Raw genomic sequence first — 20,392 nt, 5'->3', positions numbered from 1 at the left:
TATGAAGCTGTGGCATCTAGGTTAGGTTAGAAATACTGCTAGACATATTTCTTTTAGAATTTGCCTTTTTAAGCGACATGTTTAAAAAGATTTTTGTTTGGAAACAACTGAACTGATATTTTTCAAGTCACAATATATATGACGAGTACCAGTCAGGTTTCAGAATCAACCATAGCACAGAAACGGCTCTTATGACCAGAAGATCAACAGTGATTGATCTGCAGGTCATCTTTGTTCCCTGCTGCCTTCAACACTGCTCACCATGACATTTTAACTCAAAGGCTTTATTATTAAGCTGATTTTTATCACATCTATAGGATAATAGATTCTGTGTCTATGTTAGTAATTTTAGATATACCGAAATTATTCAAACAGGTGTTCCTCAAGGGTCAGTACTTGGTCCATTACTCTTTAACCTTTACTTGTTCCTACATAGTACTGTCATAAATAATCATAATATATTCTACCATTCTTATGGAGGTGATATGTAGTTGTACTAAAATTTTCCTTTGATGATCTAACCCCTGTTCAAGCTAATAACCTGCACTGATAACATAAACTACTGTCTCAAAACCTTTTCAAACTGAGTGAGATGAAAATGTTTGCTCTTATTTGTGAAAAATGTGTTCATATTTATCCCGTTCTCTAAAACACAGTGAGCAAGTCAGGAGTCTTGGAATTATTTTGGACAGTGATCTCAATTTTGATAATCAAATTAACAAGACCAGAACTGCTTTCTACCACTTATAAAATATATCTAAGGTTGGAAAAGGATTATTTCAAACTGAATCTGAGGAACAGGTCCATGCATTCATCTCAAGCAGGTTACACTACTGTAACACTTTATTTACAGCATAATCAGAATCATTTGTAGGACGACTTCATTTTGCAGCAAATTTCTACACAGAAGTAAAAACAAAAACAAAGTGTTTCATGCTAAGAGGTGTATTTTACACACGAGTGGGACGTGCGCTTAGTGAGTATTTATAAACTCCTACTACTTGGTGTCGCTGTGGACACAAAGAGTAGCGAACCAATCCGCGTTCGTGGCGCAGCTGACGACGTAACAGACAGCCAATCGACATGGAGCTTCGCGGCTTGCCGTTTCCTCTGTTGAATTTTGAATTTTTCAACGAGAGCGACCCAAACAGTAGGAGAATTTGATAAAGGAGCATCGCGCCCAAAGTAAGTGCAGCCAGCCTGAGTCGTTACTGCTATGTGATTTATTTCAATTTCGAGTTAACTGTCTAATATACTAATATAGAATCTGCACTAATCTTTAGCCCCTGTCTGGATAATTTACGATTTAAATAAAAAATATATATCGATGTCATATTTGCTGAGAGCATGCTCTTCAGAAAGCTAACGTTAAACAGAAACTAAGCTATGTTTTGATCATATCCAGCTTTTAAATAAATTGACTTCTAATACGTGTTTTGTGGTTGTATTCAGTAATTTAATCGGGCATCATTTACTACGTAAACTCTGTAAAGTAGCTTCTAGCTAGCTAATCTTTAATATTAAACTAAAACCTGCTCAGGTCAGATGATGGGCTGTAATTTTCTTTTCACCGGTATAACTATTAATACTCATTTCTTGTTATAAAATCTGAGGTTAACTTTACGTAGTTATAGTTACACTTAGTTGCTTTGACTGTCAGCGTTGATAGAAGACACAGCTTTGAAGGGACTTTAGCCTCATGTGAACTGTCTGTTCACACTGAAGACGAAAACGTTTCATTATGTCTGCATAACAAAGCATAGTGTGAATTTCTGTGGCACTACCAATGTTTAAAATGGACATTTAGCCTTTTTCGTGTCTAAACTGATGCTTTTTCTTCTTTGTATATTGCTATTATTGTTATATGTACCGAAGGAAGATAAATATTGATTAGCAAACATTTGTTGATCTGATCATTGGTCACTGCCAGTAAATATTATTATTTACTTATAGGGCAGTCAGCTAGGCCAGTATCAGTCCTTGATTCCCTAAAAATGTTTTTAAATTTTAAACTAGGTATATTTATCAGCTCGTCATCAATTCATTACTTTTATATAAATGGATATATGTTTTAGTAAGGTTAAACCATGAGCTGGGCGGTGGAGGAGTGGAAGGATGGACTTCCAGGGAAAGCCCTGCAGAAGATCCAGGAGATGGAAGTCCAGCTGGATAAACTGAAGAAGGAGAAGACACAAAAGCAGTTTCAGTTGGACTCCTTAGAAGCTGCACTCCAAAAACAAAAGCAAAAGGTCAACATTTATCAGAAGTGCTTGAACAAATGTGTTTTGTGAGAAACAAACTGACACATCTATTTGAAAAGATACCCAATCAAAACATTTAAAATAAGCTTGAGAAATACTTCTCCTACTCATATGAGTCTATTTCTCCAGGTGGACAGTGAACGTACAGAGACGTCTGCTTTGAAGAGAGAAAACCAGTCTTTATTAGAGTCATGTGACTCTCTAGAGAAAGCTCGGCAAAAGGTTGTACATGATCTTGGAGTCAAAGAACAGCAGGTCAGTTTCTGATGAGAGGAAGAAGCATTTGATCATTGCAGGATAAACCTAGTTTCAGATCTAGATTAACATGTATTCAACAGTAAAGCTGAAAGGTGTTAGTTAATAGCCACTGTTCATCACATGTATAATTACAGACGCTCATATTGAAGTGTGTTTTCCTGTTAGTGTGTCCCGCCCTTTTTATTTGTGAGCAAGTTATATCTGAAGATAAAACTTTAAAAACAACTTATGTTACGGAGGAATTATTTATTTTTCAGCTTGGGAGTACAGATTTGCATAAATGGTACTCAAGTGACAAGCTCACAAGCCTGATATCCAACTAATGTTTTTGTCTAACTGAATTGTCTTCCTAAACGTAGGTGAGCTACCTGGAAGGTCAGCTTAACTCCTGCAGAAAAACCATTGAACGACTCGAACAGGAGCTCAAGAAGTGAGTTCAGTTATGCGTCTCTCTCTGTGCTGTTGTATGACTCAGAGTGATAAATTCAGTGATTTATCAAGACCTTGATGAGCACCTTATATCTGCTCAGGCACAAAAATGAACTGGATCGTTCCCAGCCTGCTGGCTCTTCCTCACTGTCATCATCCTCCTGTGAGCTGCAGACCTACGCCACTCCACAGAAGAGTTTTCAGACACCAGCATCGATCCCAGCCTACAGACAGCATGGTATTAAAATGTGTTTTTATCTTCAGGGAGTCTGCAATTCATTCTGTGTTCTTATTTATTTATTTATTTATTTATTTATTTATTTATAAGCAAGTAAACATTTGATTTACAGACTTTTCTCACTTTTCTTTTAATATACATTTCTGTGTTCATGTGTAGGCTTATCGCAGTTATTTCTAGAGTGTCTCTGTCTCTAAAAATGTATATAGAATCATTTTTGCATTCAGACGTCTTTTTTTTTTAAGCTCCATCTGTTAAGGAGTCACTGTTTTCTAAATGACTGAATAAGTTTACTTTGGATTTGAATTGTGTGTCTTCCATAGATAATAGACTAGAGGAGCTGCAGGAGAAATACAACCAAGAGGTAGAAGAAAGAAAAAGACTGGAAAGTGAACTCAAAGTCTTGCAGGTCAAAGTAAGTGCTATAAATAAATCTATTTTTATAATTATGAGCATTTATTTCTTAGTAGTTTTAATATTTCTCATCTTCTCTAGCTGTTGAATCAGTCTTCAGTCAGTGTAAGTCACAAGGACATTGCTGCCCGACAAGCCGGGTCTTCCATTTTCCCATGGCAACAGCAGGATTCTGCCCATCGCCGCCAGTCTCAGGACATAATGGAAACACCTCTAAAGAGGCGAGGGACATCCCTTTGGGACGCCCATGAGGAGACGCCGATCAAACCCAGCCAGCGGATGAGCTCTTCCAGAGCAGCACCGAGTCCCAGTGGATCCTCTCAACAGATGGAGCAGCTAAAGACTTTGAACCAAGGTATTTTGTTATAAAGTATTTTATAATTAGTATGTTGGGTATTGTTCGGTGTTTAGTAACTTTTGCTTTACACTTCTTTTTTTGTGGTTGTTGTTCTTTTAACAGAGCTGCGTGGCCATGTGTCAGAACTAGAGAGGAACTTAGCCAATCAGGAGAAGGAAATTCGTAACCAAGCGTCCAAACTGCAGGACCTTCAAACGCAGCTGAACCAGGCCCGCAAAGACCTCAGCGAGCGGGACAGAGACCTGACCAAGGCCAAACACGAGCTGAGTCAGGCCACAGACCGACACCAGCAGGTCGAGTCCAAGGTAGGCGACATTATTTTATTCTGCTTAGCAGTAAAGAGCACAAGTTAATCACTAGCAAAGTTGTCTAATGAGTTGAGTTGTTTTTAGTGTTCATCGGTTGAGCAGAAACTAAAACAAGTCACTGAGGAGATGAGTTGCCAGAGGCACAATGCTGAAAGCTGCAGACGGGCACTGGAGCAGAAACTCAAGGACCAAGAGAGAGACAGTCAGAAGGTACAACAGTGGGAAATATTTTAGTCTTTTAAGATTTTTATTAATAATGAAGTTTTTAGAATTTGGTTTATGAATTGTGTTCGTACCTGTTATATTTTGTGTAGGAACTTGCCCAGCTGCAGAGTTCCCATCATGCTTTGGATCAGCAGCTAAACCAGACCAGAACCAAGCTGACCCAAGAGATCCAACAGGCCAAAAAAGACCACAACATACTGCAGGCAGACATGGAGAAGGTAGATTTGTAACATCGCACCAGCACATTTATTAAAAGATTAAAGCATTTCTACTTGGTGATTTTGTTGGACGAGGCCTAATTAAAATCTTTTTATAAGTGTGAGTCGTGTAAAATTAGTGCTCACTGACTTTGTGAATGTTGTGCATTTGATGAACTGCTGAAGATGCAACTTTAATTTTGTTTTTAGTTGTATTTTTAGTAGTCAGTTTTTAAGTTAACAAAAAGATGTGTAATGAAAAAAACCCACCACATCCTGAGTGTGTTTAGGCTTTCAGAGAGGAGCGAAAGCCACAACCCTAGAGGAAAAGTATTTAATGTATCTTAATTGCCTTGACCTTAATTTGTATCACACTGCTCCTTTTTAGATGTGCTTCCAGAAGAAGCAGATGGAGAAGGAGATGGAGGAGCAGAAACAGAAGCTGCTGAGGTCAGAACAAAGCCTTCAGGCCTGTCAGACCAAAGAGCAGGACCTCCGCAAGAAAATGGAGGTGGGCTGAAAATCCGTTTCCTGTAATTGTGCATTTGCAGTTCTGCTTTTAGTGCACTTCTCATCATTGTAGGGCATGGATTCATGTTATCCACTCATTTCTTCATCCCTCCAGGAGCTGCAGAAAGAGAAGAACAGTATGACTGTCCAGTTGGACCAGAACAACAGGCGCCTCTCTCAGCTGGAAGAAGAGAAGAAGAGTTCAAACCAGAGCCTCAAACGTACCCAGGGACTGCTAGATGATCTCAAAGGTAAATTTGTTTTAGGGATGTCAGAAGTAGCGGTTAGTCTTGAGAATTAATCTGAGGTTATTTTAATCTTAAACTGATTTGTCTTTTGGATCTTTAGCTAAATCTGAAGGGCAGGCAGAGGAGCTGAAGAAACTTCAGTGTAAACTGGAGCAGCAGGCTCAGACTTCAGCACGTGAACAGGAAAACTTAAAGAAAACACTTTCTGATGCAGAGACCAGAAATGACAGGTAATCATCATTTCATTTTCATAATCAGCATTGTGGAGTAGGAATAATACATTTTGTTATTAATCCTTGTAAATATTTAATTTCACTGTAGATCTCAGAATGAACTCCAGAAACAGAAACAAGAGTCAGAGAGGCTGAGCAACAGGGTGACGGTGCTAGAGAAGGAGAGCCAAGAGTTGAAATCCAACCTCTCTGCGAGTCAGAATGAATGTAAGGAACTGAAACGAGAACATCAAGCTCTGCTGGACTGGAAGAATGAGAAGGAGAGCTTAATTAATGAAACTGAAGCTGTGCAAAAGGAGTTCGCAGACAAAATTACCAGCTTGGAGAGTAGTCTGGGCTCCCTAAACGAGGCTAATGATGAACTTCAGGTAAGGAGCAGTGGTTTCTAGACTCTTGTTTAAACTGAAAAGTAGAAAATTCGATTGCCTGGTGTCAGAATTAAGTTTTTTGCTGATATTCTGATAAATAGCTTTAATTAAACTAATTTTTACTTAGTGTCAAGAATAACCACAGTACAAAATCTACTGTAGCAGCAGCCTTGAAGTAGATTATCCCTCACCCTGAATACGTTTTCTTTCATTACTGCAGAAGAAGCTCACGTGTGTAGAGGGAGAAAAGGCCAGTCTGTCTGCTCACATTGATTCCCTGAAGGGAGAACTCCTCAACAAGTGCACAGATCTGGAGGAGAAGGCGCATCAGTACAAGGAGCTTCAGTCTCAGTTCTCTGAGGCTGGACAGAAACATGCTAAAGACTTGGAGAACATAGGAGTGCAGGTGGCTCAGCTTGAAGCACAGGTGACTTATAGTTATTTATTTTTTATAGTCTTTAAAATATTTATTTGAATTTCATTAGCAACCATTATTGGAATAAATCATGGACAAACATCCGACCCCTAATGAAAGCTGCTTCTTAGGCTCCATTTTTACGAGAAATGTTCTATAGGAAAGTGAAATTTTGAAAGTGGTAATACAAAAATATAGCGTATCTCTCTCTTTTGTAATCCACTGATGTGCTATGCACCATGCTTCATATTTTCGTTCTGGTAACAACACAGCAAACCCATAAAGTTTTTTTATTAGTTTTTCTAATAAATGTTTTTTCTAATTATTAGTAATTCTAATAACTGTACTCGATATAAAGGAGTACATAAACTAGTAAAATCCATTGTCAGCACTTGCTGAATCTCTCTTTCTTAATACGATTTCATTTTTTAATAACTTAACTAGGTCAAAGATCTGGAGTTGCGTTTGCAGAAGGAAATCACTCGAGCCGAACTCGCTGAGAGGATGAACACCGACCTGCAGGATGAGCACAAGGCAACCTGTGATCTGGTCCGCTCCAAAGAGCAGCTGGTAGAGCTGGGGAGGGCTGAGATCAGCCAGCTGAGGGAAAGCCTTGCTCAGACAATTGCACAGCAGGAGGAGCAAAATGCCAGGTGGGAGTTTTTCGTGCAATATTGGTAAAAACTATGATAATTGAAATAAGGTAGAGCTGTGGAATGACACATTATGTCCTGTCTTAGCTTTGGTATAAGATCGAAGAAAACATTGTGAGAAAGACAGCAATGTACGTCGTGGCATATTAACTTTCCAACACTGTTTTTAGAAGCAAGTTGCATGAAGACATGAAAACACTGTTTGACTCATACCTTCCATCTGCTCAGTTGTGATATGTACCATGCTACAGGTGGTCAGAGTGCAAAACACTGAGTCAGAGCTGCTTTTCTGGACAAGCTGTGTTGACACCATCTACCTGCATTTTTTCAGCATTATGTCCTGAATCAACAACAAATAAATGTTCTTTATATATATATATATATATATATATATATATATATATATATATATATATATATATATATATATATATATATTCATTAACGCCCATTCCATATGGAATGTCCAGTAACTGCTGACAATATCAGCTGAGCTTTGGTTTTAATGTCTATTCTCTGTCTTTGATTTGTAATTTCACTTAGGTTAGCAGAGGAGAAGGCAGACCTCCTAAAGCAGTGTGAAGAACGTGTTTCAGCAAAGGCTGAAGAGACTGAGCACATCAAGCTGCAGTTAGAGGAGGCCCAGCAGGAGCTGCTGCTCACCAAAAACCAGGTCTGCTTTAGTTAAACTGCAGTGGAAGCTTTTTTTTAAGAGACTTCTATTTATTCTCAAACTTTTACTTCAATAAGTGAATAAAGTTGGGAAACTGAAAAGTGCAGGAGAATTAAACAGGAAAATAAGACTTCTCTAGAGTAAAATCTGACCTGTGCTAGTCTGCCTTTGGTTGCTTTTTGGGTTATTTTTATCTTGTCACTTTGGAAAGGACACTTTGCCATATCAACAGGCCTGAACTCAAACCACCGTCCAACTGGTGTCTGTATCCACTGTATGGACAGGAAGTAGTTGCGTGAAATCCAGTTATGAGGCTTTAGGTGATGCTCTGATATATTTCTGCATATGTTGAGATATTAAGTAGTTTTTGCTGTCCTACATTTAGTAGTACATTTAATCACTATAAAAACTTTGCTGAGCATTTGGTGTAATTGTGTTGTTACTGCTTTTTTAAATTAATTGTCCTCCTCTTCTTCTTCCTCTTAGATCAGTTCCTTAGAGCAGTTCCTGAAGGTCCAGGAGCAACTGGGAGCAGAGCTGCAGAAACAAATTAAGACAATGACAGAGCAGGAAGAGGAACAAATTCGGATGTACAACAAAAAATCAGAAGAACTCAAACAATTAGAAATGGATCTCAGTGATCAGCGGAAACAAACAGAGAAGAAGGAGAAGCAGCTCAGAGAAGCTGAAGTTCAGATATCGTCTGTGGAGAAACAAAAAGCCGAGCTGGAAAATGAAATTCAAGATTTGAAGAAAGAATCAAAGGTAAAATCTAAAAATCTTTGCTTTGTTGTCTGGTTATGTACGGATATTTTAATTATGTTCATAATTAATTTATTTACTTGCCTATTTTTTCTTACCAAATATAAATGAAACCTTTTTAATTAAGATCATTCAGCACAGTCAGACCGAGAAGATCAGCAGCCTCCTGGAGCAGATTTCATCCTTAGAAGAAAAGGTCGATGTGAACAAAGATGCAGCGGAGAAGCTTCCCGTCTTGAAGAATGAACTGGATGTAGCCACTCAGTCCAACACTGACCTTAAGAAGTCACTACAAGCTCTTGAGGAGAATCACTCCTCCACTATAGAAATTAAGTCTAACCTGGAGAGCACTCTGGCCGAGAAGATGAATCTTATCTCTGCTTTGGAGAATGAAGTAAAAGATCTCACAGAGAAGATGGGTAAAGAGTTAGAGCGTCACGCTTTGGAGATTGAAAACTTCCTCAAAAAAGAAAAGAGCCTTGACGAACAGCTCGAAGCCACAAAGAAATCAGTCAGTGCTGCCAAAGCAGAGTCGAGTTCACGTCGGGAGGAGATCCGGACCATGAAGGCGACTCTGTCTGCAGCGTCACGCGGCCTGGAAGAGAGAGACAGCACCATAAAAGATCTGAAGGAAAAGCTGAATAAAGCTGAGGCAGAACAGACCAAAACCTCAGAACTCCTGAAGGAGAAGGTGGTCGCCATGAATAAAATCAAGGTTGGTTCCAAATGTGTTCCTGTTTATGTTCTTGTTTATTATAATATTCTTAGACACAAAGGAAGTGTACTGTTGGATAGTGTAGCAAATCTTTTAGTTGCATGTTCTGAGTTATTAATTATCCCCCTCCAAACAATTAAGGTTCAGCTAGAGATGCTCCAGATGGACTTGGAGGACAACGAGACAGCCATGACCTCCTTTGACAGTCAGGTGGAGCAGCTTAAAGGAACTATAGAGTCACTGGAGGCCATGCTTGCTCAGAGCCAGACCCAGATGTCTGAAATGGAGGCCATGCTGGATGAGGGCAGAGCCCAGGTTGGATAATTGTTCTTCTCAAAAGTGCTTCACTCACACACAGTGTTTGCTGATTCACTGTTGTCTTCTGTCTTTGTCATCAGCATGCTTTCACTAATCAGCGGCTCTATTTTCAGGTCTCTGTCTTGGAAGCCCGCTTAGATGAGGTCCAGTCGCAGAACTCTCTCTTGGAGTCAAAGTATGTCACAGCTAAGGAGGAGTTATTTGAGAGAACCTGTGAAATAACTCGTATGGAAGAGGAAGCTATCCGACGTCACGAACTGGAAGAGAGTGTTGCTACATTAGAGGCTAAACTCAGTCAGATGACACAAGACAACGAAAAGCTGGAGACAACTCTCGGGGAAACCATTCAGGACAAAGAGAGCAGTCTAAATCAGCTTCTCCAGGAGAAAAACAACCTCGAGACTTCTCTGAAACAGCTAATGAACGACAAAGAGCAAGTCGAAGGTGAAATGGTGCACGTAAATGCAGAAAAGAAACTGCTCGAAGTCACTGTAGACGCACTGTCTGAGGAGAACAAACAACTGCAGTCTAATATTGAACAGGTAACTGAGGAAAAGCAGCAAACAGAAGCCAAGATTAATGAAATAACTGCTCGGAAACATGAGGCTGAATCTGCCCTTAGTCAGCTCACTGAAGCAAAAGCCCAGTTAGATGATATCCTGAAAAAGACGAATGAAGAAAACGTTCAACTTGCAGATGAACTGCATGCATTAACTTCTGAGAAAAATGACCTGGTTACTAAATTGAATCAAGTAGTAGAGGAAAAGGTTCAGCTGGAATTGAGCTATAATCAACTCTCTGAAGAAAACATCAAACTACAGTCTAATGTGAATCAAATAACTGAGGAGAAGCTGCAGTTACAGGAACTCATAAAGGGCCATGGAGATGAGGTTGCTTCTCTCAGAGAGGAGAGCGAGTGCATCCAGCACTCCCTGCTGACCTCAGAACAGGAGCGCCAGAGACTGAAGGAGCAGCTTGAGCTGATGGAGGAGAGGACTGAGGCGACGAATAAAGAGCAGTATGTCTACATGGCTGTGTCTGCTTTGAAGTTTGTATTAGCTTTTTAGCTGTTTGCTCTGCTATCTATATAATGGCTGAAATCACAGTGTGTTTTATTTTGTATCACAGGAGCGAGCGGTTTACAGCAGAGCAGGCTGAACTGCACCAGAAGCTGGCGGGCTTGCAGAAGGAGCTGACTGTGTTTAAGCAACAGTATGAATCACTGCTGGAACAAGTGGGCCAGCAGCACAGCCTCATTCAGCAGCTGTCAAAATTCAAGAGCCCAGCAGACAGAAACAACATGGAGGAGGCAGAAACTGATGGTGAGTGAGGAAATGTTTTTTTTTCCTTCATAAAAAACAGATTTCCACTTTCCTTGAGTACATATATTTATATTTATCTGTTTAGTTTACCCAGCTGAAGCAGCAGCCGAGAGTCAGGTAGAACCAGCAGTTAATTCAAGCCTCTGCACCAGTTCGGAGTCCCTTCCAGTAGAGGAGGAACTTATGGTGTCTGAACCGACTGAATTTGCTGATGCTTTCAGGTGCAGTGAGTTTTATGCCGCCTTCTGTTTTGTGTTGACTGTTTGTATGCAATGAAAAACAAAGCTAACCTCCCCTCTGTCATGTTAGCGAGGTCAAGCTGGTCTTTAAGGTGGACGCCACCAAGCAGGAGGTGACGCAGGAACAGTCAGAGGAGGATGGGGAGGCGTTTGTAGCAGATGTAGAGGAAACGAAGACGAATGAGGAGGAGCAGCTACTTCCTGAACAGGTTAAAACCGCTGTAATAGTCACTTTTCCTTCAGTCGTGCATGGTACATCATTAATCTTTGTTAATATGTTGTATTCGTTGTCTGTTGTATATTCAGATTGTTAGGAAAATTGTTAATTTCTTTGGGAATACATGAGGTTCATAATGGAGCAATGTTTTCATTATTTTTATTTATTTTGTACAGGTTTCTGAAGAAAGCTCCAACTCCAGAGATGTTCTTGTAGATGAGTCTGTAATCCATGACGTGTCTCCACAACCTTCCTCCTTCAGTGAGAAAAGAGACACGAAATCGTTTGGTGAGTAAATCAAATATCTAAAAACTGTTTTGTTTATTTATTATTTATTGTTTTGCATTGAGTTCATACTTCATTTAGGTTTGTCCTTATTTGAATGCATTTTTCTTTTGTTTATGGAATAAAATAACAAATGCTTATTCAGCTTAGGCTGAATATAAATATTCAAATGGCATTCAGACACATCTGTCCATCAACAGAGTCATCCCTGGTAAATGATGAACTCGAACGTTACAAGGAAATGATCAGAAAACAAGAAAAGGAACTTGAGACTCTGCACTCAGAGTTCGACCTGCTGAGCTCTGACCTGGAACTGAGAAAGGAGCTGACCTCTGAACTGGAAGTCCAGGTTCAAAACCTGGAGCAGAAAGTTCATGCTGCCGAGGAAGAAGCCCACAGTGCATCCTGTCAGCTGAAAATTGCTTTGGATTCAAAGAAAAATCTTTCTCATGAGGTAGGATGAAGATTTGTCAAATAATGGAACCAGTTTTTTGTGTTTCTTTTACGTTAATACCATGTGCTCATATTTAGCTGACCCAGCTGTCCGAGGAGAAGGAAACTTTAACTCTACAGCTACAAACCACTAAGTGCCAGCTGACTGATGTTATGGAGATGCTGGAAGGACTTGAGATGGCCAAAGGTTTCTTTTTACTTTATATTAGAAAAATCACCACAACTCTCAGAAGTAAAGATACCCCTGAGAGTTTCCATTTAAGGTCATGCTATTAGATTAAAGGTTGTTTTTGCTTGGTTCTGTAGGTGGATGGGATGAGAAGTTTCTTCAGCAAGAGAGCGAGCTTAAGAGGGTTCGCTCGGAGAAAGCTAACCTGGAACAGCACATCCTGGGAATGGAGTCTGAACTGGAGACTATGCAGGCTGAGGGGGCCAGACTGAAGGGTGAGATGGAGACTCAGAGGAGGACTTTTTCAGGCATGGAGCAAAAGATAGAAACACTCATTACTGAGGTGAGCAAAGCCTGCAAGCTAAAACAACACAATACTGTGTATTTAAAGGCCAAATTTATGTGAACCTTTTGGGGACCAATAAAATAAAATAAACTAAAACAGAATTTGCTCTCAAATCCCCTTCAGTTTCCCCTTGTACAGAAATATAGACCAAAGCTTTGGTCTATGTTCTGTTGTAAGCTTGTTGTCTTCTGTTGTTGTAAGCTTTCATCTTGCAGAATACCCAAAGGTACTTATAAATCTTATATCTGCAGACAACTCAGCTGAGATCTGAACTGGTGTCTTGCACTGAAGAGCGAGATGAGCTGAGCCAATCCTTGAGCCACTGGAGGGAGAAAGTTCACAGTCTGGAGAAAAATAATTGTGACACAAGAAACCTCATTTCCATCCTGGAGGATGACATCAGAGCAGGAAGGAAGGAGTATGAAGCCCTGCAAAGCAACACAGATAAACTGAGGACAGAGAGGCAACAGGTACACATGGAAATTTCCACAGAAGGGGAGACTGGTTAGACATGGTTACGCCCCAGTTACGACTTTTGACTTATATGGATGCATCTAACAGTGACAAGACTTGCTTTAGCCAGCTGAATCAGATCAAAGCAATGATCACCTAATCCTCCTGTAGTTTTGAATAGATTCTCAGGTCTGATTTATGCTAGATCCTTATGAAACTTACGATATGTTAAATTACTTTTCTTTTAAACAGATTTTTTTTGGGGGGGGGGCTTGTTTGTTGTGTTTTTTGTTGTTTCCTACTAAAACTTCATCTATTTTCCTTCACATGAAGCTGGTGGAGCAAGTTAAAGAGCTAGAGCGGACAATCTCCCAGCACTGTGGAGAAAGAGAGGAGCTGATTGGCCATCTTAACCAGATAAAGGAGGACCACAGTTCCTCCAGTCAAAACACAGAGTCCATGGCTGGAAAGATAAAGGTGAGGAGGAAGTGTATTATGAAGTATGTCCCTGTATGTGGGAAGTGGAGTCAAAAGCATTTGGTCATAACTCCACTTGTTTTTCCTGATTCCCACCTCAGGCTTTAGAGGGAGAAGTGTTTCGCCTTTCCCAGTCTTTAGAGTCGTCTTTATTAGAGAAAGGAGAGATTGCCTCTCGCCTGAATTCCACCCAAGATGAGGTCCAGCAGATGAGAACTGGTATCGAAAAACTCCAAGTCCGCATTGAGTCGGATGAGAGGAAGAAAAAGAAGATGGGAGAGCTCCTTAAAGGTGACTCTTAACACTTTTGTTCCTGAAGGAAAGAAAAGTGTAAATTATATAACCTCCACAGTTTTGTTATGTTTTGGTCTAAATGTGACTATATCCTTGCAGCCGCCCAGAGAAAGTCTGACTCACTGCAAGATCGCATTGATTCCCTGGAGCGAGAGAAGGAAGATGTAGAGCAAAGTTTAGAAGAAGCAGTGCTGCAGGTATTTAGTCTCACAAACAGTCAAAAAATTATGATTATATCTTACTGATGCTGACTCAGAATCCGATTCTGCTGCGCTCTCCCGCAGGCGGAAATGGCTAAAGCTGAGCTGGAGGAGGAAAGGAGAATGGTAACCTTGTATTAAGACTTTTTCCCTCTATCTGTGATGATTTTTGTCTTCTAATTATAAAATGTGACTGCAATCCAAACACTGTTAATCTGCTTCTCCTGCCTTTGTCTTTCTTGCTTCAGGTGGAGGAAGAGAAAAAAGAGCTTAGTGCGAAAATCTCAGAGCTCTCTACCACTCTGGAAAGTTTGAGATCTGAGAAAGAACACATGGAGAGACAGCTGGAAATAAAAAACAGAGAAATCAAGGAACTGAAGGCAGCTAAGGAGGAGCTGGAGAGAGGACTGGAGAAGGCAGAGGCAGAAAGAAAGGAGGAAGAGGAAAGACAGAAATGCAGATTAGAAGAACTGGAGAAAGAGATGAAAGGGGAAGCAGAGAGACAGATTAGAGTGTTGGATGACCTTCAAGCACAGCTGGAAGCCTCTCGGCAAAGAGAAATTTCACTTGAACAAAAGGGCACAGAAGGGGAAGCAGAGAAAGAGAGGATGCAGGCTCTCCTGGTGCAGTTAGAGGAGGAGAAAAAACATCTGCTGAGTTCACTACAGGAGTCACAGACAGAAGGAGAGAAGCTCCGCTCTCATGGAGAGGAGTGGGAGACAGAAAGAAACAGCCTGAGGACCCAAACTGAAGCTCTGGAAGAAGAAATACAAGAGCTTAAAACACTCATAAAAACTACTGAGGACAAGATGGAGGTTTTAGAAAAGGAGGAGGAGGAGGACAGAGATCAGAAGCAGGCCTTGGAAAGATCCGTCTCCTCTGTTATGGCAGAGAAAGAACAGATCGAGGGAGAAAATGGACGACTTGTACAGGAAAAAGAAGAACTGCGCACAGCTCTTTTATCATTAGAACAAGAGAGAGATAAGCTGCGCTCCTCTCTGTTATCTGTAGAAGATGAAAAGGAGAGATTAGATCAGGGGAGAAGTGCGTTAGCCAGTGAGAGAGAAGAGCTTCAGTCGAGTCTCTCCTTGTTAGATAAAGAGAAGCACGACTTGCAGCAAAAGCTCTCTTTCTTAAATCAAGAGAAGGAGAGAGAGGAGGAGGAAAAGCAAAAGATAGAAGCTGAAAAACAGGAACTGAAGTCTTCTGTGTCTTTGATGGAAGAAGAGAAAAAGAACCTGTCTTCAGCTCTGCTTTCACTGGAACAAGAGAAGGAGAAACTCGCAGAAGAGCACGAGCATCTTAAGACAGCAGTGACCTCCATGGAGAAGGAGCTGGAAACACACAAAGTGTCCATCTCACAACTCAGTGAACAGGTATATGGAGAGAAATACCCAGATTTATTTAGGTCACAATAAAATGGAAGAAAAAAGGACTGGTAGTACTCACTCTATGCTCCTTTTTTAGAGGTTGAAACACTCTAAAAAGCTCTTTTAATTTATGGGGGGGGGGAAGCATTTAAACTGCATTTCACTGCAAAACTGAGAAAAAAAAAACATCCCTGGCCAAAATTTAGCAGACTTAAAAATAAAGTGTTATTTTAAGTACATTTTCAAAATGGTATTGTCTTTAAATAATAATATTAATTTCAACATAAAGTGCAGTTTCTCTTCTTAACAAAACAGCACAGAAACATAAAAGCTTATTTGAACAGCTTTACCTTTTAAACTCTGAGTAATCTTAGAAAAAATTATTTTGTACATTGGGCTAAAACAGTGTGATCATCCTCCAACATTTTAGTGCAAAAAATTACAAACTTATTGGACTCACAATATGCTTATTAAATGTCCATCTCTTTCAGCCAGTTACTTAGACAAACTAGCCTGTTCACATTTTCAGAGCCCAAGGCAGCTCTCTTTTTTGTTACTATGTGACCTGCAAGTAAGAACAGTCTGTCACATGGGACAGAAGTGGCAGGACTAATCAAATACGTGCAGGCCAGGACAGACAACTGTGGGTGGGTCCCTGCTCGACTGGACCACCACTGCAGCGGGGAGTCTGTCTCGCTGATGGTGGATTCTGCTCTGTACAAACTCAGGGCTTCCTTATCTGAATCTGTAGCACATTTTCTATCTCCCTATCTTCTACCACTGATAGTGGTCTACAGTCCAAAGCAATCCATTTTGCAAGAGAGTTTGTAAGTTTGTCTGATGTTGACTTACTAATTTTGGCCCTAAAGCCAGTCATTTCATCAAGTTTGGGCTGGCAACACCTTTTGTTGGTACTCGAACTGGTAGCGCTAACAGCTCCCACAGTTTTTGTGCCCGCTGTAACATGTTGTGCATTAAGATGGTACCATAACCGAAGAACTTCTTTTTGTACAGTTGGCACAAAACCATGCTTTTATCAAGGCTTCCATTGAGTAGTCTTGAAATTTTCTTCCAATCAATCCTAGCAACACACTAGCTAGCTGTGTGTATCAGTGTAATTGGTATACCAGGAAATTGTGCATTGACAAAAGTTCCCCTTTGCTTGGAACGCAAGTGTGATTAAATGCATCAATTTTTGTTAACGCTTTATTTTTTTTTAAAAATTAATTAATTGCAATTAACACGTTAAATTCCCACCCTTATCTAAAATACAACTCTCTGTCCAGACAGGTTTGCAATCACTCAGCAGATGTCAGTTTTTAAATCTAAAATATCCAGTATTGTATGAAAAAGATGAGCCAAAAATGTTTGGAACTGACATTTGTATGATAACACTGCATATGAAAATAATTTTTCTTTGCCTCAATCTCTCCGTCCCCTCCAGGTCTCAGAGCTAACATCGCGTGCAGCTCGTCTGACTAAAGACAAAAACTCTGCCCTGAGCAAGATGAGTCTTTGGATGAAGACCTGCAAACAGCTGGAGCAGGAGAAGGAAATGATGTTAAACGGCTCAGGTGTGCATCCATTTAACAGATTTACCTTTGTGTTTTCTGTTATGTGTTCAGCCTTTTATTGTCAGATTAAGTTGTCCTTACATTGATCAAACCCTTAAAGTTAAATGCAGTTTTTGATTTTATTATAGCAGTCCTTTTTATTCCTGTTTAATGGCTTGAATTGAACTCTTAACACTTTTTGCCTCATCTGTTTTGTGTGTATATGCAGATTAGTCGATGTCTCGAGGTGATGGATTGTTTCTTAAGTGTATGACCTATGAAACTCTGGCTGTTTGAATCTGTTTTTAAGTCTGTTGTTGGTAGGCTGTAGTTCAAAGGTGTAATTATCTGTGCTACTGACAGCCTTTTTTTGCTTATATTAACTTAAATGCCAACAAGTTTTAAAGCTTGTTTTAATATTTGTTAAGGTTATCACAGTGAAGATTTCACTTTCATGTTACTTTCTTTTCTGACAATTTTCATGAAGTGTTTTGTTTTGTTTTGAATATGGGGTACATTTATGTTTCAGGGGCAGGGAAGAGCAGTGAGGAAGGGCCGACTGAGCTGACCCAGCTGAGGAAGGATGCAGAGAAACTAAAGGAAGAAGTGGAAAACCTAAAGTCAGCCTTGGAGCAGAAGATGACGGAGGCTGAAGAAAGATTGATGGCGTCTCAAGAAAAAGACCAAGAGGTGAACAAACTTAGCGCTGCACTTGATGGAAAGAGAAAGGAATTAGAGGAGAAGGTTAAAGAGCTGGAGGAGATGAAGACTGAGTTGGAAGAAGTGAACAAACTTCTGGAAGAGAAAAGCAAAGAGGCAGATGAGAGCATGGAGAAATACTGCAGCCTGATGCTTGAGGTTCACAAACTGGAAAAGACCAACGAGGCTTTGAAAATCCGACTGGAGCTGATTGGTGCTAGCCAAAATGCTAATGACAGCCACTCCAGCAGCACCGAAGGCCGCCAGCGTTCAGGGAGGAAGTCTTCCACCAGACATCAGGAAATAAAAATCGACGACAATACCGAAAACATTGCTCCTTCGACTACTCAGAGATCTCCCCCGGGCTCAGGGAAACGAGGTCACTGTGAAATCAGCACTCGAGACAGCGCCCAGGAGGCCCTACACAATGTGACAAAGAGGATCAAAGCCAACGCCACGACCACACCCAAATCAAGACCTGAACAGGAAGATGAAGAGTTCAGACCAGAGGGACTTCCTGAGTTGGTACAGAGAGGTTAGTGGCTGAAAGTGTGCTCTGCTTTGTTACAGAGATCCTACAGCTTTATCCTTGTATTTAAATACACCACCATCAGTTTGTGAGTGTGTGTGTGTCTGCGTGTGTCTCTTTCAATTAGCTGAGTAAGCACAGGTGCAGTTACACAACAGAAACAAAAATCAATATTCATGTATACATTTATTCTCTGTGCAGTGAAATAAAATCATTATTTGTTCCTTAGGTTTTGCTGATATTCCTCTGGGGGAGGCCAGTCCTTTCATCATCAGGAGAACCACAGTGAGGCGCTGCAGCCCTCGGCTGGCTGCCAAACAAACTGCATCTGATGGCAAGGTGAGTAATGCAGGAATCTCTTTATTTTTTTACAGACACAGCACGTTTTTTGCTACTTGTTTCCTTTAGTTAGTTTCACAAGCCATACTCTCAATGGGCACTTTATTGTGTCTCTACTCTGGTATTGACGCCACATGGTATATTAATGCACTGTAAACAGGCAAAGTTGAATAATGTGATGAATAATGTGAAAGGTGTTCGGCACTGCAGCTTATTATCTGTGAGGAGCTGTAAGAACCTCTAATTGTCGGACATCAGCTGAACTTTTAGATACAGTGTGTATGTCACAGTTAATAAAGAACAAAATGTAATGATGGATTTTTTTAAAAAAAAAGCAAATTTAAACTTTGTGTGTCATTTCTACTGACATCATTGGCATCCAAGAAAGTGGACAGGGAGGCCAGAGTGGGAGAAACAAGAATCTTCCACCAAGGGTCATTATGTGTATAATTTAGGTTGCAGTGGCCCCTAATATGGCCACAGAATGTCCGGCCCCCCTCGTCTCCTTCAAGTTGTTGTCACATCACGTCAGGTCAGTGAAGCAGCAGGAGATTAAAAGACTGTAAAGATTTCAGGTCAAATTGTTAAAAGCGAAAGGATTTCCCCTGCTTTACTGAACCTCTGCTGTACACCACAGTATCAGAGTAACTGAAGTGTGACTCGAGGGTCATACCATATGAAATCAACTGAATCTGAATTAAGTTCCCACCCTTTATATATTTGGTATGTTTAATGAGGCCATGTCAAATTTTACCTTCATATTATGGAAATTTACTGAGTTATAGCCCCTTGAAGGAGTGGGATGACATTTGGTGCTTTTTTTATTCAGATCATTTTTTTCCAGTACTTTCAGCTCATAACTGAAAAACACATTCAAGCTCTTTAAAAAAAAAAAAAATGGAACCAAATCAATTTTACACACATTCAAAGAGTAACCATTTGAAAACACATTTTCATTATAGCACAATTTCTTCTGTAACCACTATTATATCTGTTAGTATTGTGGGAAATAACATAGTTTTAAACGAATCTGCACCCATTTTATGTTAGCAACACAGTAATAGAAGCATGCATTGTAATAAGTCACAATTTCTAAAAAATGATGCCACCATTGGGATAGGTGGCTGCTCAAAATACGTTATGACATATAAAAGTCGTCTTTACGTTTTGATCAGTGTGTCTTCTAACTTTGATTCCTTCTCTGTCAATAATTTTCAGTCTAATCACTTTTAACACACAAATGGGAGCCACTCGCTTGTTTTTCATGGAATCGTCCTGCAGCATAAATCCTACTTTCTGATTCACTTATTCACTCTTTCATCTGTCATCTACTTTTTTTTTCCCTCTCAGGGTTTGGGGCCCATACCTCTGCAGAGTCCCTCTGCTGCTATGGCAACAGACACCGCCAACAGGAAGTGTTCCCCGAGTTCTCGGAAGACACCAGAAAAACAACTAAGAGAGCAAACACAGCAAGGAGACAACTGTCACGTTCAGTAGATCAGCCTGGACTTGCACGTACACAGCCTTCCACTTAGAAACACACACATGTACGTCACAAAATGTTAACGATCCATGTTTGTAAAGTTACACGGATCTTTAAAGACATGTTTATTTTAAAGGTGTACTCCTTCCTAAAATGCACTTTTCCTTTTGGGTTTGCGGGGCTGTGAGTCACATTTGCTGGTAAATGTTTTTCTGCCAGAACTTTATAACATTAAATTACTTCCTAGGTGTTGTTCTCTTCAGGTTGCTCAAGAAAACAAAGCACTAACTCCAGTAAGGTGTCGAGGCAGTTTAATATGTACACATGCACTGATTGTCTTTGTAGAAATGTTCATTCCTGTCATATCGTCTTCCCTTTTTA

General features: G+C 40.2%; 1 protein-coding gene across 2 annotated transcripts; it reads left to right on the top strand.

Moving 5' to 3' along the window:
• Window positions 1-1,092: 1,092 nt before the first annotated feature.
• Window positions 1,093-20,328, top strand: cenpf (centromere protein F). 2 transcript variants are annotated; one of them, XM_085398451.1, is made up of 38 exons: window positions 1,093-1,185; window positions 2,080-2,249; window positions 2,391-2,516; window positions 2,879-2,949; window positions 3,050-3,186; window positions 3,510-3,601; window positions 3,682-3,955; window positions 4,061-4,263; window positions 4,351-4,476; window positions 4,581-4,709; window positions 5,077-5,199; window positions 5,314-5,449; window positions 5,547-5,676; window positions 5,768-6,047; window positions 6,268-6,474; window positions 6,907-7,115; window positions 7,659-7,788; window positions 8,275-8,553; window positions 8,678-9,265; window positions 9,407-9,580; window positions 9,697-10,601; window positions 10,712-10,905; window positions 10,991-11,126; window positions 11,215-11,353; window positions 11,538-11,649; window positions 11,847-12,100; window positions 12,178-12,286; window positions 12,406-12,611; window positions 12,866-13,084; window positions 13,401-13,544; window positions 13,646-13,835; window positions 13,938-14,035; window positions 14,123-14,164; window positions 14,287-15,414; window positions 16,853-16,982; window positions 17,491-18,195; window positions 18,419-18,528; window positions 19,879-20,328. In XM_085398451.1, exons 2-38 carry the CDS (start codon window positions 2,088-2,090, stop codon window positions 20,023-20,025), a joined length of 8,544 nt encoding a protein of 2,847 aa, XP_085254577.1. In that variant the 5' UTR covers window positions 1,093-1,185; window positions 2,080-2,087; the 3' UTR covers window positions 20,026-20,328. The 2 variants fall into 2 exon arrangements, with proteins under 2 accessions (XP_085254577.1, XP_085254506.1); XM_085398380.1 differs by having other exon boundaries at window positions 1,137-1,185; window positions 2,076-2,249.
• The last annotated feature ends 64 nt before the right edge of the window (window positions 20,329-20,392 follow it).

This window comes from Rhamphochromis longiceps, linkage group LG1 (assembly GCF_057381845.1).
Source record: "Rhamphochromis longiceps isolate RC_006_pf linkage group LG1, R_longiceps_female_GT1.1, whole genome shotgun sequence".
Classification (NCBI taxonomy): domain Eukaryota; kingdom Metazoa; phylum Chordata; class Actinopteri; order Cichliformes; family Cichlidae; genus Rhamphochromis; species Rhamphochromis longiceps.
This window is presented reverse-complemented; position numbering and strand designations above follow the sequence as displayed.